At 53.0% G+C, this 12,620-nt stretch overlaps 1 protein-coding gene across 1 annotated transcript; it reads right to left on the minus strand.

The window, feature by feature from the left end:
• Positions 1–539: 539 nt before the first annotated feature.
• On the minus strand, positions 540–11,893 carry LOC142870548 (trehalase-like). Its single transcript, XM_076001417.1, has 8 exons — positions 11,802–11,893; positions 8,723–8,835; positions 2,784–2,880; positions 2,178–2,409; positions 1,812–1,923; positions 1,348–1,460; positions 997–1,050; positions 540–746 (listed from the first exon to the last, which is right to left on the minus strand). The coding sequence occupies exons 1-8, from the start codon at positions 11,891–11,893 to the stop codon at positions 594–596; spliced, it is 966 nt and encodes a 321-aa protein (XP_075857532.1). The 3' UTR covers positions 540–593.
• Between the last annotated feature and the right edge of the window lie 727 nt (positions 11,894–12,620).

Genomic DNA, 12,620 nt, shown 5'->3' on the forward strand with positions numbered 1-12,620 from the left:
TGTTAAGCTCCTGATGTCACTCCTTAGGGAGACACCAGCTTTGAGTATACTCATGTCACTCTGAGGTGACAGTAATTTTGACAATCCCTTCCTCTTTCTTTGAGCTCCTATAGCTGTTAAGCTCCACTAATTGCCAGCTGATTATACAATTGTTTCAACATTGCCTTGAGGCATAAATTGATCCAGAGACCAATCCATTCAAATTGGAATTCCTTTGAAGGAATGGTTATGGTGGCAGACTCAGGTACTTGACCTGGCCCCACCTCCCCTGCCCTCATTCCTGGCCCTGGGCCCTTGGTGCAGGCTGGGGGGTTTTCAGTATTTGTAAGCATTTCAGCAGAACAATAAAGCCTTTGGACTACCTAACTGTGTGGAAGGCCAGGCGGTATGAGCTGGACCTGGGGTGCTGGGGGTTGTAGGGCCAGGTCTCCCCTCACTGCAGGATTTCCACCCTATTCAAGGTTCCAGGAGGGACCTGCCCCACTCTACTCTGAACAGAGGCCTGGCCCGGAGAAGGCAGGCAGTGGCGCAGAGGTTTAATGGGGCCAGAGCTGGGGCCATGTGTGGGGAGGGCAGACAGGGTGGTGGGGCTGTCACCGTGGCAGCAGGCTGAGCAGGAAGTTTAGCAGAAGGGCAGCCAGCAGGCAGTGGGGCTCCAGGAAAGCCAGCTGGGCTCCCGAGGTCAGGCGGTCACCATAGCGGTCCAGGAGCATCAGGACCACTCCATTGGTCCAGCCAAACCCCTCCTGGAGACAGGCACGGCCAGTGGGGCCCGGTCCCTGGGAGGCCCCAAGCCTTTTGGGGATGTGGGATCTCTACCCAGGGGCTCTGGTCCTGCCTAGTCCCAGGGGTACGAGGGAGCACCCCTCAGCGCCTCCCATGGGCCCACATACAGGCCAGCACACTGAGGCCTGGGGGGCCCAGGTCCATCTTGGGGGACAGCAGAGCCTAGGGGTTCCCTGTAAGCTGTTAGCCAGCTCACCGTGGCCTGCTCACCTGAACGTCATACTCCCCTCCACCACCGGGCTGTCCACCATTGCTGATGTCATACTGGGGACAAGAGGACAGGCTGTAGGTCAGGCACTGCCTGCAACCCCATGACCCCAACCCCAAGGCAACAATGGGAACCTCTAGGGAGAAGCCACTCTGCTCTGCAGCTTGGCTCCTGCAGTGCCCAGGGACAGCCACTGGGCGCCGCCACTGTCCCTGCTGAGCTGGCCCTGGCCTGGGCTTGCAGAGCCTGACCCCTCCCCCCCCTCAACTCCCTGAGGGGAGGGGGCCCTGGTGGGACGCTGGGACTGAAGTGTTGGCCCTGGTGGGATGCTGGGACAGCTCAGGGCAGCTCACCTTCTCATACATGGCTGACTTCTGGGAGTAGCCATCAAAGTTGGTTCGGATCCAATTCTGGGCCAGCTGGAAAGCCACTTCCTGGGCTCGAGGTGAAGGCGACTTGGCCAGGCCTAGACCCCACCCCAGGCAGCACCCTGACTCTCCAGAGGCCCCGTCCCAGGGAGAGCAGAGGCCGGGCCTCACTCTCCCCAAGGGGAAAGGGGCCTGGGCCCAGGACCTCCTCCTGGAACCACGGGCCAAGCCACCCTTCATCTAGGGCTGGGGTTTGGAGGGGGAACAGAGGGCTGATTCCACTGGCCGGGCGGGCTGGACACAAAGGTTTGCTGAGTGGGGGCCGGGAGAGCAGAGTGGGAGGAAGGACAGGGGCCCCGCGTCCTTTGTTCTCACGTGCCCAGGCCCAGGGATGCCGACCCTCTACATGCTGGGGAAGGCCCTGGGCTGCGCCATGCCTGCCTCCCTACCTCTGATGACCACGTCCTGCAGGGGGGCCCAGGCGTTGGGGAAGTCCCACTGCTGGCCTGTCTTCTGGAGAGAGGTTGGGATCCCATGCTGGTAGGTCAGGATGTGGCTGTCCTAGAAGGTTCCAGACACTGTGACTGTGGGTGGGGGCAGGATGGGGAGCCAGGATGCTGGGCCCTGTGGGAAGCCAGCTGTCCTCTTCCTGGCCTTTGTCTCCTTGGCTCACAGCTTCCCCCTGGTGGCTCCAGCGGGACCCGCAGCTAAGAGGAGGGCACAGCAGGAGGGAGTGGCTGGCCCCTGCCAGGTCCTGCTCAGAGTCAGGGGGGCCAGTCCTGTCCCAGTGGTACAGACACCTGCTGTGTCCTCACCTCCAGGTATTTCAGGGCCTTGTCTGCGACGCCAGAGTCAGAGAAGCAGCCGGCCCAGAGCGGAGTGAGGTTGGATGGGTAAAACTCTTTGTTCTTCTTCCCGGTGTCAAGGTCGTAGTCGAACCAGGCCCCACTCTCCTCATCCCACAGGACGGCGCTCAGGGTGGCCAAGCGCTGTTCCCGCAAGGTTCTGTACTTCTCGGCCTGGGTGTCATTCCCTGGGGCAGTGCTGCTTTAGGCCGAGCAGGCAGATCCTGTCACTGCTACCCCTGTTTGTCTTCTATGATTACTGTTCTCGCTAGAGCTGGAAAAGCAGCCGGTGTGGCGAGAGCTCCACACACCCAGGTGCAGTGAAGAGTGGACAGTGTCCTGTGAGTGCAGGAGGCAGGACTGGCTCACTCATCTCTGTCAACTGGTGATGGAAACTGAGGCTCAGGAAAGAGGCTGGACTCTGTCCAGGAGGCTCCTGGACCATGCATGGCCAGCCTCAGGCAGCTCGGTCTGCCCCAGCACTGGCGGCCCGGTGCCTGTCACAGGGCCACTATGCAAGGAGAGGGGGCCCCAGGCCCCTTCAGGCCAAGCCTTTCAGCGTACAGAGACCCACACCGGCTGCCGGGGATTCGCCCAGTCAGTGGGTTGGTGGTGGAGGCAGGTGGCAGTGTGTCCCCACTCTCCCGGCCTTTCAGGCCTACTCTGGGCATCCCTGGGCAGGAGAGACCCCAGAGGGCAAAGGGGCAGCGGTCTGCGGTGAGGGGAGAAGTAGGAGAGCGCTCTCTGGACAAGAGGAGTGAAGGAGCCGGAGGGGGAGCACACAGAGGTGGGCAGAGCGCCGTGGGGCTTGGCCACGGCGTGGTCTCTGCATGGCTGCCCCCTCTTCCCAGGGCAGGCCTGCCCCAGGCCAAGGCCCAGAGCACGACGAGGCAGGCTCAGCTCCCCTCCGCTACTCCTCTGCTCAAACCACAGCCACCTGTACATCAAAAACACCTCTTTGGTTTTGTATTTTTTTTTTAACCCTCAGCTGCCTGAAAGATGTGCCTGGCTGGGGCTGGGGCTGAGTCACCAGGGGAAGCTTGCACACACGGGGGAGGACTCCTGAGCACTCACTTTCAGACTTTGCACGTTTCTGCATTTCTGCACACGGCAGCTGTTTTTGCGGAAAGGGTGTGGAGGGCGCATGTGGGCCCGGTACCAGCCCGTGCGGCTGCCTGGGCGGCCTCGTCCCCGCCCCACCCCCCAGGCTGCGCGGCCTCTGGTGCTCACCTCAACCACTGTGGCTTCCTCCCTCCCCGTGGGAACGGAGCATGGGGTCAGGGGCACCCACCATGCCCAGACAATGGGCATCTTCCGGCCAGGTCAAGAGTGCCACTGCCACAGCCCAACGTCATCAGCAAATCCATATGCAGCCGGGTGACCCCAACTCCAGTCACCCTCCCTTTCTCCCACACAGACCCTGTAAACCGCGAGATTCTCAGTGTTGTTACATTTCCAAGAGAGACGATGTTAAATCAGAACTGAGTCCCGGGAGACCGGGATTGAAGGCTTGACTGTGCCACCACAGGCTGTGCGCCCCTGGGCAAGTCCCTCTGCCATTCTAGGTCATTTGTGTATAAATTGAAGGCTTTGCTCTTCAGTGGTCCCCAACCTTTTTGGCACCAGCGACTGGTTTCATGGAAGACATGTTTCCACAGATCGGGGTAGGGTGAGGTGGGGTGTTGTGGGTTGGGGGAGGGTGGTGCGGGGCTTAGGTGGTGACAGGTGGCCCATTTCCTAATAGGCCACCGAGGGCACCCGGCCACGGCCTGGGGGCTGGGGACTGCAGCAGGTCACTGGTTGCAAACTCAGATTCTGATAAGAGAAATGTGCAAAACACGTTGGGGATAAGGGAGCCAACAGTGCAAGAGGGATGATGAGAGTCTCGGGGCTGACGGTTGTGCAACCAGGGCCCCTGCTGCAGAGGTGGCTGCAATAGGGCACGGGGCTCCTTACTTGCTACAGCTCCTGACTCATCAAAGGATGGAGGAAATCCATATTTCAACGTGTAATCTCCCAATTTTTAAATGTCCCAACCTCTCAAACTCTGATTGTCACTGTGAGAGTGATTCCTGTGTGTGCGCGCACAGTTAGGAGGGGATCTGACCTCCAGGAGCGGCTTTGTGAGCTGGGCCTCGTCCCCCCACCCGGTTTGGGGCTCTACCCTTGAACGCATCCTCAGCCTAGAATATTGACTCAATCATTTGGTGTCCCTTTATTTTTTATTTATTTATTTATTTATTTTAAGACAGAGTCTCTCACTCTGTTGCCCGGGCTAGAGTGCTGTGGCATCAGTCTAGCTCACAGCAACCTCAAACTCCTGAGCTCAAGCGATCCTCCTGCCTCAGCCTCCCGAGTAGCTGGGACTATAGGCGTGCGCCACCACACCTGGCTAATTTTTTCTATTTTTAGTAGATACAAGGTCTTGCTCTTGTTGCGGCTGGTCTTGAACTCCTGGCCTCAAGCCATCCTCCTGCCTCGGCCTCCCAGAGTGCTAGGATTACAGGCGTGAGCCACGGCACCTGGCCTCAGTGCCCTTTTTAAATTGATACACCCTGTCTATATTGATATCCATAATATGTAGAGACCTCTTGCAAATCCAAAAGAAAAAATCATACTGCCGTGCTTGGAAGAAATCTACAGAAAAGAATGCGAGTGGTCGATGAGCCTAATGTTCTTTTTATTCTTCTCTGGACTTGGACCTGGGCCGCCCTCAGGGGTGCCTGTGCCCTTGTCCTCCCGGTGTCCCCACTCATGTCTCCCCACTCAGCTCTCTGCCCAGTCCTTCTTAACACATTTGCAAGCAGTTACATCATTGGAGGGAAAAACAGAACACTTTAAAGTATTTGTTTAGGTTTGATTTCGAGGTGAAGCTGTAGGCTGCTGGGGAAGGGCTGAGAAGGAGACTGGAGGGGACGCAGGCCAGCCTTTCTTAGTCCTCAGGAACTCGGCTCTGACCATTTCAGCCTGCTCAGAAAGGCTCTGGGCCTTGCTTGGCCCACCATCCCCAGAAAGCAGCTTAGGGGAGGGTGGTGTCTTATTGTCCCCACTCCAAAGTATTTCTTTGATGAAGAGCTACTAATTTCCTTCTCAACGTCTATTCTCAGGGTAGCAGTGTGACCAGCTTGAAGAAAAACTTGATTTTCCAGGCTCCCCTGCAGTTCAGGGTGGCCAGGGCCCCAGTTCAGGCAGATGAGAAGTAAGTGGGAGTCACTGGGAAAGGGTCCTGGGAAATTTCCTTAAAAGAGGAGAGAGACTCTGCTGGCTTTGCTTTGTGCTCTCTGCCCTTCACCTTTCTTCCTGCCTTGAGCACTGATGAAAGGCTCGGTGCTGCAGTAGCCTCGTTGCATCCACGAGGCAATGCACTGAGCCTCGTGCTTCAGATGGCCGTGTGGGCAGGTGGAAAGAGACTGGGTTCTGGATGGCGCCTTCGAGTCACCACAGCCCTAGACTTCTGTTATAGCAAATAAACAGACAGATAACCCTTAGTTGTTCAAGCCACTGTTTTTCAGATTTCTGCCACTTTATGTCTGGTGGGAATCTCTAGCTTTCTTCCCGAGGGGACTTTGTCAGGACATTTTCTGTCGTTCCCATTATATTTCCAGCCAGGTTCACATGTCCCAGTAATACTGTAGTGCTCCTGCCTGCCTGGCCCAGCTTCAGCTCAGCTCTGGGTGTGAGGGGCAGGCCTCGCCACGGGAAGAGGATATCCATTAACCTATAGCCAGCAAAGGACTGACATCCGTACATGGACATATCCATACATCAGCTGATACTGAGCATATGCACCAGCCCCCTTCCACGCCCTTGCCTTGTTGGGGTGGAAACCAGTTCCTGATTCCCAGACGTCCCATCGGTGCTCTCGTGCTGGAACCCTGAGGCGGGTGGTGAGGCTGGGACGGCAAGGCCAGGGTGGCAGGCGGCTGGGGTGTTGGCAAGGCTCTATGCCACGACCCAATTGCAAAGGATCTGTTTTAAGGCAATCCGTTAAACTGCCATAGGTGTTTTATGTACCTGCCTGTGTTGTGCTATAGCAGATAATAAAATCATTTGAGGCCAGGCGCGGTGGCTCACGCCTGTAATCCTAGCTCTCTGGGAGACCGAGGCGGGCGGATTGCTCGAGGTCAGGAGTTCGAAACCAGCCTGAGCAAGAGCGAGACCCCGTCTCTACTATAAATAGAAAGAAATTAATTGGCCAACTAATATATATAGAAAAAATTAGCTGGGCATGGTGGCGCATGCCTGTAGTCCCAGCTACTTGGGAGGCTGAGGCAGGAGGATTGCTTGAGCCCAGGAGTTTGAGGTTGCTGTGAGCTAGGCTGACGCCATGGCACTCACTCTAGCCTGGGCAACAAAGTGAGACTCTGTCTCAAAAAAATAAATAAATAAAATAAAAAATTTAAAAAAAAAATAAAATCATTTGAGAACTTTATTTATTTAGTTAGTTTCACTCTGTTTCCAGGCTAGAGTGTAGTGGTCTAATCAGAGCTCACTTCAGCCTTGATCCTCCTTCCTGAGCCTCCTGAGTAGCTGGGATGACAGACACATGCCACCAGGCTCAGCTAATTTAAAATTTTTTTGTGGCCAGGTGCGGTGGCTCACACTTGTAATCCTAGCACTCTGGGAGGCCGAGGTGGGCGGATTGCTCGAGGTCAGGAGTTCAAAACCAGCCTAAGCAAGAACGAGGCCCCGTTTCTACTAAAAATAGAAAGAAATCAATTGGCCAACTAATATATATAGAAAAAATTAGCCGGGCATGGTGGCACATGCCTGTAGTCCCAGCTACTCGGGAGGCTGAGGCAGGAGGATCGCTCGAGCCCAGGAGTTTGAGGTTGCTGTGAGCTAGGCTGATGCCATGGCACTCGCTCTAGCCTGGGCAACAAAGCCAGACTCTGTCTCAAAAAAAAAAAAAAAAAAACTAAATAAATAACAATAAATTTTTTTGTGTGAAGACAGAATCTTGCTCTGTTGTCCAGGCTGGTCTCAAACTCCTGGACTCAAGCAATCCTCCCTCCTTGGCCTCCCAAGGTGCTGGGATTACAGGCATGAGCCACCACATCTGGTCATTTGAGAACTTTGAAAAAGAGTCCATTCACCAGTTTGGTTTGGCCCCATTTGGACAGGACGCGAAAGGGGCCTGGAAGGCGGTAGGCTGGCTTTGGGCCTGGCCAGCTGTCTCCAGCCTGAGCAGCCAGCACGTGCGGCAGCGGTGGGGGGCCAGACCACAGCGCAGACCACACCGCCCGGGCTGGTCCAGGGAACTCTGTAGGAAGTGCACGCGTTCATCCTCTCAGAATAGCAGCGCACCTGCAGATAACCAGTTTCTGTTGTGGTGAGAAGTAGTTTGAAAAGTTAATTAAGAAGGCAGACAAGGAACAAGTACATCCTTACCATGACAGTCCTGTGCCGCTGTGAAACTGCTCGGGTCTCGCACCTCCCACTCACTTTCCTCAATCAGTGCCGCCGGCAGCAGCAGGAGCCGGGGCCACAGGCGGCTCGCACCTGCACCGAGCCCAGAGCGGGCACCCGCCGCCCCGCCGCCGCCCCGCCGCCTCAAGCCACCCACCTTTGACCGCCCGGACAGAGGAGGCCTCCCAGTGCAGGTCGCAGAGACGCAAGCCCTGGTTCCGCCATATTTGGCATGAGTGCACACAAGTCACATGACTTCTTGGAGCCTCAGTTTCCTCATTGGCAACGTGGGGATAATAACAGCCCTCTTGAAAGGTTGTTGTGAGAAGTGGAAATGATGTGTTTTAACTATGCAGGTTGTCAACCAAAGGTGGTGCCTGTTCTGTTTGTGGGTAGAGATCGCCCCAGTCGACTCCATTTCAGCATCTGCCAGGCCCAGGGGGCAGTCCCCTCCACCCCCTGTGCGGGCTGCCTCAGTCCCGTCGCTGACAAATATCCCAGAGGGCTCGAGAGAAGGTGCATTTAAGGTGTCCTCAGATCTCACGGGGTTGCGGGGAGACCTCATCAGGCAGTCGCCACGAACCCTGCAGGACCCTTTCTGCTCTGAACCTGCGTGACTCAGATCTGTGGCCTGAGGAACGGTGGCAGGGGCCCGCCGGGGCTCTACTTCTTTGGGTGTAGGCCAAGCATAAGGCTGGTGTCCAAATAAGCAAAGATCAGCCTCAAAACAACAAGTAGGACTGTGTCCTGTGGGGCCAGGCTGTAGTCTGGAAGGAGTCCCAGCTGTCCTCTGAGCTCATTATCAGAGCCAAGAGGGACAGGAGGGAGCACTCGGAGGAAGCCCTTGGTCACAGAGGCCTTCAGCCCAGCAGAGGGGAACGCAGGCCCTGCTAGAAACGTGGAGGTGTGACCATAGCAAACACATCTGTCTCAGATTCCGGTGGCAGGGGTCACCTGATGGTCTCAGGTGATGCTGAGCTGGAACGCCGACCACCTTCCTCACAACCTTGACAGTGTGGAAGTGAATTCCAGACCCCAGACCCGCAAACACTTCCTGCAAGCACCGCGTGCAGTGAGCTTGGCATGGTGCCGACTGCCCGCCCTACGCGTCAGCTTTCCCCGGGAATGGCAGCCTTTGCCGCCACAGCTCTTGCTGCTGCTGGCTTGTTTAATGGCTTGGATTCCTCTGGCAGTTTCTCTACCCTCCACCCTGGGATTCCTGCAGGGGCGATGTGGTGGGTCGGCCTGGACGGGGTAATGAGGAAGGACCTCCTGACCTGGCAACTCCCAGGGGAGATGCCAACACACTGATGGCCGCAGTCCAGGCCCGGCGGTGGCAGTCCCAAATGGCAGGCAGGAGGGAGGCAGGAGCCCGTCCTGAGGAGGAAGATGTGATCGGTCTCCTGGTGCAGACAGGGTTAGGGATGGTTGCCGGGCTTCCTGGCTCCTATTTATGAGGAATGAATAATAATATCTGGTTCTTCTTTTAAATGATGAAATATTCAAATCGTATTGGAAAGTTTAGAGTACAAGCATAAGAAGCGTAAATGTGTCTCCACCAAGCTTTATCCTGTTTTCTTCACATTTTGTTTTAGAACTGAAACATACAGGTCCCCGTGAAACATCCTGTGTCGCCTTTCCCACTCGTGTTCCACCCCCCGCCCAGCCCAGGCATAACGGCTCTCCTGCATTTACGGTTTGTCAGTTCCCTGCATGCTTTTATATTTCTGCTGTATATGTACGGATCTACAAACTGTATCGTACTGCTTGGTATGTTTTTTTTTTTTCTTGAGACAGGGTCTCCTTGTCACCTGGCTGGAGTGCAGTGGCATCATTAGAGCTCACTGCAGCCTCAGACTCCTGGGCTCAAGCGATCCTCCTGCCTCAGCCTGCTGTGTAGCTGGGGCTACAAGTGTGTGCCACCACGCCTGGCTAATTTTTTATTTTTTAGAGATAGGGTCTTGCTATGTTGCCCAGTCTGGTCTCAAACTCCTGGCCTCAAACATTACTCCTGCTTCGGCCTCCCAAAGTGCTAGGATTACAGGCACGAGCCCAGCCTGGTATTTTTTTATCATGGTGAATTATACATAACATAAATTTTCCATCTTAACCACTTTCAAGTGTATAGTTCAGTGACATTAAGTCCATTCACATCATTGTGCAACCATCGCCACCATCCATCTCCAGAACTTTTTCATCTTGCTATTCTGACATTCCGTACTCATTAAACAATAATTCCCTATACCCACCCCCTCCCCCTTCCTCTGGAAACCACCATTCTACTCTGTCACTATAAATTTGATTACTTTGGTTACTTCATATAAGTGGAATCATATAGTATTTATTTTTGTGATTGGCTTATTCTATTTAACACGATATAGGGTTCATCCATGTTGTAGCATATAGCAGAATTTCCTTTTGTTAAAGGCTGAATAATGTTTCATTGTACACATATGCCACATTTTGTTTATCCATTCATCTGTCAACAGACATTTGTGCTGTTTCTACCTTTTGGCTCTTGTGCACAATGCTGCTGTGAACACCACTGTACAAATGTCTGTTCAGTACTTGCTTTTTTATTTTTGAGACAGAGTCTCGCTTTGTTGCCCAGGCTAGAGTGAGTGCTGTGGTGTCAGCCTAGCTCACAGCAACCTCAATCTCCTGGGCTCAAGCTATTCTCCTGCCTCAGCCTCCCGAGTAGCTGGGACTACAGGCATGCGCCACCATGCCCGGCTAATTTTTTCTATATATATTAGTTGGCCAATTAATTTCTTTTCTATTTATAGTAGAGACGGAGTCTCGCTCTTGCTCAGGCTGGTTTCGAACTCCTGACCTCAAGCAGTCCGCCCACCTCAGCCTCCCAGAGTGCTAGGATTACAGGCGTGAGCCACCGCGCCCGGCCAGTACTTGCTTTTAATTACTCTGGGTATGTGTCCAGAAGTGGAAATGCTGGGCCATATGGAGATTCTATGCTTAATGTTATCAGGAATTACTGTATTGCTTTGCATGTTTTAAAATCTTATGTAGAGGGTATCATACTGTAGCATTTTTTGTGGGGTTGTGGGCAGGGGTGGACAGAATCTCACTCTGTTGCCCTGGCTAGAGTGCCGTGGCATCAGCCTAGCTCACAGCAACCTCAAACTCCTGGGCTCAAGTGATCTTTCTGCCTCAGCCTCCTGAGTAGCTGGGACTACAGGCATGCGCCACCAGCCTGGCTAATTTTTTCTATATATTTTTAGTTGTCCAGATAATTTCTTTCTATTTTTAGTAGAGACAGGAGTCTTGCTCTTGCTCAGGCTGGCCTCGAACTCCTGACCTTGATCGGTCCTCCTGCCTCGGCCTCCCAGAGTGCTAGGATTATAGGAATGAGCCACCACACCTGGCCAATACTGTAGTATTTGGCAATTGGCTGCCTTTTTTTTTTTTGATCCTGGTATATTTCTGAGATTTAACCTATTCACACATGAGTCTTATCTGAGAATCAATGTCTTTTAACTTAGAAGTTTAATTTAAATTTATTTTAATTATCATTATTATTATTATTTACTGAGACAGAGTCTTACTCTGTTGCCCAGGCTAGAGTGCCATGGCATCAGCCTAGCTCACAGCAACCTCAAACTCCTGGGCTTAAGCGGTCCTTCTGTCTCAGCCTTCCAAGTAGCTGGGACTACAGGCATGCGCCACCATGTCTGGCTAATTTTTTCTATATATTTTTAGTTGGCCAATTAATTTCTTTCTATTTTTAGTAGAGACGGGGTCTCGCTCTTGCTCAGGCTGGTTTCAAACTCCTGACCTTGAGCGATCTACTCTCCTTGGCCTCCCAGAGTGCTAGAATTATAGGCATGAGCCATCACACCCAGCCTAATTATCATTATTCTTTGAGCTTATTTTTACCACCTTATTTTGTACCCCTTCATTTCCTCCTGGTTCTCTTCTTGTTTTGTTTCCCTTCCCTTTTTCCCTACTCCTATCAAATTTATTGAGTATCTTTTCTTACTTTCTCTAGTTTTATGTAGTTACTTATTCATTGCTCCTACATGTGCTTGTTTTCATGGCTGGGAAGTGACAGATGTCATCCCTCTTCCCTAGTCTTACTCTCTGCTTTATGGCCCTTGGCACTAATGCTGATCACTCCTTCCATGTTGCCTATTGTCACCCAGAGTCCCGGTCTACCAGTTTTCATACCTCCCCTCGGTCATCACCACGGCCACTGTGGTTTCCACCGTTGGTGCTTTTGCGAACTTCCCTACACGTTTACCAGTTTCTTTGCCCTTCATTACTTGTTACATCGCATTCCTTTTGAGGTCAATTTCCTTTCCCTTAACATACATTGGCTAGCTGCTGATGAGTTAGGATAAACTCTTTGCCGTCTTTTACTTCCGCTGGTCATGGTGACTGGCCTTCAGCTGAGGCACCGTGTGTGTGAGTGAAGCTGTCTTGGACCCTGCAGTCGTCCTTGAGCCACTTTTGCCAAAACACCACGCAGAACTCAGGCGAACTGTCCCAACCCATATTACAGAATTGAGAGCAAATAAGTGGTGGGGGTTGTTTTAAGCCGCTAAATGTCGGAGTGGTTTGTTTTGCGGCAATAGAGGACTAAAACACTCCCGAATCATATACTATTTTAGGGGAGCTTGAATTCTAAAGTGAGATTTTTTTTTTTTATCAGCACTTTGAATTTAGAATTCCACTGACTTGTGTCTTCTTTTTCTGCTGTTGAGAATTCTGCTTCTTAATTGTTTTCCTTTGCAGGTAATCTTTCAGGTGGCCTTTAAAATCATCTCTTTGTCTTCATTCGAAACCAACCTGAGCAAGAGTGAGACCCTGTCTCTACTATAAATAGAAAGAAATTAATTGGCCAACTAATATATATAGAAAAAATTAGCCGGGCATGGTGGCGCATGCCTGTAGTCCCAGCTACTCGGGAGGCTGAGGCAGGAGGATTGCCTGAGCCCAATAGTTTGAGGTTGCTGTGAGCTAGGCTGACGCCAAGGCACTCACTCT

This window comes from Microcebus murinus, chromosome 4 (assembly GCF_040939455.1).
Source record: "Microcebus murinus isolate Inina chromosome 4, M.murinus_Inina_mat1.0, whole genome shotgun sequence".
Lineage (NCBI taxonomy): Eukaryota > Metazoa > Chordata > Mammalia > Primates > Cheirogaleidae > Microcebus > Microcebus murinus.